Genomic DNA, 4393 nt, shown 5'->3' on the forward strand with positions numbered 1-4393 from the left:
GCCTTTAATTCATCGCAGCTAATACTGATGTGTAGAAATCATTTCTGCGTATGACATGGAATTTTAAAATATGCAAGTTCTGCCTGAAATGTTGCATAAAAATGTCTTTTAAAATATATTCGTATTTTAGGGCACCTGGGTGGCTCAGCAGGTTAAGCCTCTGCCTTCAGCTCAGGTCATGGTCCCAGGGTCCTGGAATCGAGCCCCGCATCGGGCTCTCTGCTCAGCAGGGAGCCTGCTTCCTCCTCTCTCTCTGCCTGCCTCTCTGCCTACTTGTGATCTCTGTCAAATAAATAAATAAAATCTTTAAAAATAATAAAATATATTCGTATTTTAAAGAGGCAAAATCTGCCGGAACTCTCTCTTTCCCCCAAGGTCCCGATTGCATCATCCAGATAACTTACAGAATATCAGAACTGTGCGATTTATTTTTAAATTATTTTAATAGCTTCTGAAGTCTATTGCAGTAAGCCTAGTTATATATTTCCATGTGTGTCTGATGCATTTGTTCATACCTACTATGTGGAAAATAACTTATCGAGGAAAAATCTTTGGACACCCTACAGTTGTGGAGGCTTGGTTATGAGGCCTTATGAACTCTCATAAATAAATCGCACAGTTCTGATATTCCACAGTTCTGGCTGCAGCTGATGGATACATTGAGAGAATCGCTCCCCACCACCACCAAGGGAGTATATGGAGTAGAGCAAAGACCCATCACCCCACAATTGTGCCCATCTCGAGGTACACATGCTCAATAGAGAGACCCAGAAAGGAATATATACGTTTGTATTTACATCTATGCAGATCCATGTATGAAACAACAACAACAACAACAACAACAAAACCAAAAAACCCAGCACGCAAGCAAAGAGACCGAAACTGTTAAGAATGTGGTACAAACCCCAGATTGATTCTTTCCACATGCTTAGAAATCCCAGCGGGCACAGAAGCCAGGGAGCGGAACGTGCAGTGGACCTCGCTCGGAACGTAGCAGGTGCACGGGTGAGGACAGGCCAGCGTGAGTCGAGGACGTCCCCAGAGCAGGATCAGCACCACGGAGAGGGCTGGCCAATGCGCCTGCGCGGGCATCTTGTCCCGGGGCGTGGTTCCTGGACACCTGTCGGGGAACCACACCAGGAAACCCGATTATGGCCAGGTAGCTCTTGGGCTCCGCAAACGTGGTTGCAACTGTGCGTTGTGATTTGGACCTTCCCAAGACACCCCGTGGTATCCTTTAAGGACACCAGCGATCCGAGCCACCCACGAAAATTCCTTTCCTCACTTCTCCCTGTTAACTTTAATCATCACATAGGATGCCACAGCGAACTGCAGACTTTCACACTAGGATTTGGAGATCGCCGTCTGCGATGAGCGACAGTATGGAATAGACACACACACACACAAAAATAAATATACATCGGCCCGTATATACCTATGAGTGGATACATGTGTATATACGTGGGAAGGAGAGATACATTTAGGCTTCCATAACAATAAGGTAATTAAAGTAACTATGTATCCACCTCCAATGTCAATTCCGAACCGTTACATAGTGTACATATTTGAATTAAAAAAAAAAAAAAACACTTCTCAAGAGGGTCATTATACACAGTGTTCCCTTTTTTTTTTTTAAATGACATGAGTTAAAGTTTTCACTATATCTTCTGAAAGTGTTTCAAGAGTTTGCATTCCCTAACGCGGAATGCATTCCATTATAAGCGCGTTTCTATACTATCCTAATCCTTATTATTATTATTATTATTATTATTATTATTAATTTTTCTTGGAAGAACCACAGGTTTGCAGTGATACAGCGCCGTCATTCATCGGGGACACAAATTGTAAAATCTGACATTAAAGGGCGAAGAGAGGAACTACCTGGTGACGTTATGTTCAGGCAAAGGAAAGCAATCAGTGAAGTCATACACAGAAAAATGGGAACGCTCGGATATGTCCAGGAACAGGCGGCCTCAGCGGTCTCGTTTAGAATACCCGCGGCTATTTCTTTTTCTCAAGCACTGGCCATCCCTTTGACACCTTAGACGCTTGTCATCTGTTCAATAAAGTTTCCTTAAAAATAGCAATGCCGGTGGAAAGCCAAGTGCGCGCCACAGAAACGCGGCTGCCCTGGGCCAGTGCTAAGGGCTGGTATCAAAGTCATCCGCGCACACAGGCTATGGGTCGCCAAAGCCCGGAGCTTTTCCATCCACGAAATACATACGCGCTTAAGCCCGCGTGCGTCCTCTCTCTGAGCGGACCGTGCAGGCAGCCCCGCGAGAGGGAAATCCAAGCTCCACCTCTGCGCTCGGGGGCGAGAGGGTTCCTGCAGCCCAGCCGACTGTAGCCGCCTCCGCGCTGGGCCCCCCCGCGCCCACAATACGCGCTGCGCCCATCGGTGGCCTGCGCTCTTGCCAGGTCCTCCCCGGAGACCGAGAGCGCGCGCCCCAGGGAAGCCCAGGCCTGGTGCCGCAGGAGGAGGCTCCCTGAGTCGGCGGGGCCGCGGGGGCCCGCGGGGAACCCGGGGAGCTTGGGCCGGGAGTGTTAGCCGGCGCCACGGCCCTGCGCCCTGGCCGGGTTCCAGCGCCGCTCCAAGGTTAAGATGGGCTTTCCCCGAACGCAGGTCGGGTGGCCCTGCTGGGACCCGCACACCAGGAGCCACCTCTCCCGGCTGGTGACTTCTCCAGCTTCCGTGCGGCTCAACCCCTAGCGGGCTGACGGTCTCCCCTCCTTTGCAAGGGGAAGAGGAGGAAGACGGGTGAACTTCAGCCGCGGGCGCCGAGGAACTCAGAGGAGGCCCCGCAGCTGTGCTGTCCCCTCCAACGCAGGGCTGGCTCGCTTTCCCTTGGGGGTCTCCCGGGCCCCTCCCTGGAAACCGGGTCGGAGCGAGGTCGCCAGGTCAGGGAGGGAACGGGTATGGGAGAAAGGGATCCACCCGCAAGATTTGGCTTCTCTCCTGCCTCCGCACTGGCCACTCAGCTTCAGGGCCAGGGACAGTGCCAGGCGTCTCTTCGCCTTCTCGCCGCTGCCCAGCCCGTGCCTAGGCCGACCCCCAACTCCATCCCCCCCGGGCGCCCAGGCTGCCCTTGGTCCTCACCTGTCCTCTGGAAGCCGCGACACACGGGAGCGGGACGCCCTGAGCATCCGCGGGGCCGGGGCGCGCGAGTCACCTCCGGGGGTCCGCCGGGGCCATGCCCTTCCCGGGCCGGGGGCGAGGCAGCGAGGCTTCCCAGCTCCGCGCGGCGAGCCGGCTCCCTTTTATTCGCGTCGCCGAGAGGCTTCCCCGAGTCCACGCCTCGGCCCACCCCCACCCTGCCCTGCCCCACCCCGGGGAGACCGGGCGCGGGCCCGAGCCAAGGGACCCTGGCCGCGCGCGCTCTGCGCTCAGCCCTCCTCGCGCCTCTTCATTGCGCCTCGGCCCGGGAGGGCACGCCTCGCCTCCGGCCGCGGCCCAGCGCGCACGGCTTTGGGGGGAGAGTGTTCCTGGTCCCGGAGGCAGCCCGGGGACCAGGGGCAGGGGGAGAGGCGGGGAGCGCGCGGCGAGCTGCAGCACACGGTCCGCGCCCGGAGCACGCTTCCTAGCAGGGCTGGGAGGAGGCTTTCTTTCTCCCGGGGAAGCGAGAAGGAGCAGGGTTTGCACTCCTCCGGGCGCGACGGCGTTTTGTCTGGCAGCTTCCCGGCACCCGTGTGCAGGCGGGAGCCGGCAGCCCCCAGCCCCCCGCTGCAGGCCGGGCTGCAACGTGAGACCCGCCGCCACGCCCTCCCGCCTCTCCTGTTGCTCCTGGACGCCGGCCCCTCTGCAGCCGCCAGGGCCCTCCTGCCAAAAAGGTGGAACCGCGCTCCTCTCGCCGGAGGAGCCTGCGGGGGCAGCGCCAGGGCGCGGAACTGTGGGGAGCCTCGGGGTGCTCGCTGGGGGACGTGGGAACGACCTGGGGAGAGCGCAAGGAACAAAAGCGGCAGCGCGTGGTGCGCCTATGGCCCAGAAGGGGAGGGAAGAAAGGCCATCTGCCTTCCAGAAGGAACCAGACTGGGAGGAAGGGCTCAGGTAAGAACAGCCTTCAGCGGAGGACCCCCGACCGGCCCTGGGGCAACAGGACGGAGCCACTGAGAAGAGGACCCAAAAAAGGCTGCCCAAGTGCCAATAGCCAGGAACGGAACATTCCAGAGGTTGTGGCAGAACCTGACGCGCGCCCTGCACTCTGCTCAGGGCTATTAGGAGGTGGCCCCAAAGGAGCCTGGGGCTGAGTTGCTTCGGATGCACGGAATCTGGGCTGCCTCAGTTTCTCCTAACAAGCCCAGTGTCCAGAATTCCTCTCCGCCCCTTGCCCAGGGTGGCGCCCACGCGGTAGGTAGGTCCGCAGGAGGCACTGTTTCCTGAATGGGTTGATTGCCT

The 4393-nt window shown here is 57.2% G+C and overlaps 1 protein-coding gene across 2 annotated transcripts in view; it reads right to left on the reverse strand.

The window, feature by feature from the left end:
- MXRA5 (matrix remodeling associated 5) overlaps positions 1 to 3722 on the reverse strand; it is a 26896-nt gene extending 23174 nt beyond the window's left edge. The window contains exons 1-2 of one of the 2 annotated variants that reach the window (XM_032330724.1): positions 3098 to 3722; positions 905 to 1120 (exon numbers count right to left, since the gene is read on the reverse strand). In XM_032330724.1, coding sequence (XP_032186615.1) covers positions 905 to 1120; positions 3098 to 3144 — 263 coding nt within the window. In that variant the 5' untranslated portion in view covers positions 3145 to 3722. Of the gene's footprint in view, positions 1 to 904; positions 1121 to 1881; positions 2057 to 3097 lie in introns of those variants that run through there. The other variant, XM_032330725.1, reaches the window with a different exon arrangement.
- Between the last annotated feature and the right edge of the window lie 671 nt (positions 3723 to 4393).

The sequence above is a fragment of the Mustela erminea genome, chromosome X (genome assembly GCF_009829155.1).
Source record: "Mustela erminea isolate mMusErm1 chromosome X, mMusErm1.Pri, whole genome shotgun sequence".
In the NCBI taxonomy this organism is placed as follows: Eukaryota; Metazoa; Chordata; class Mammalia; order Carnivora; family Mustelidae; genus Mustela; species Mustela erminea.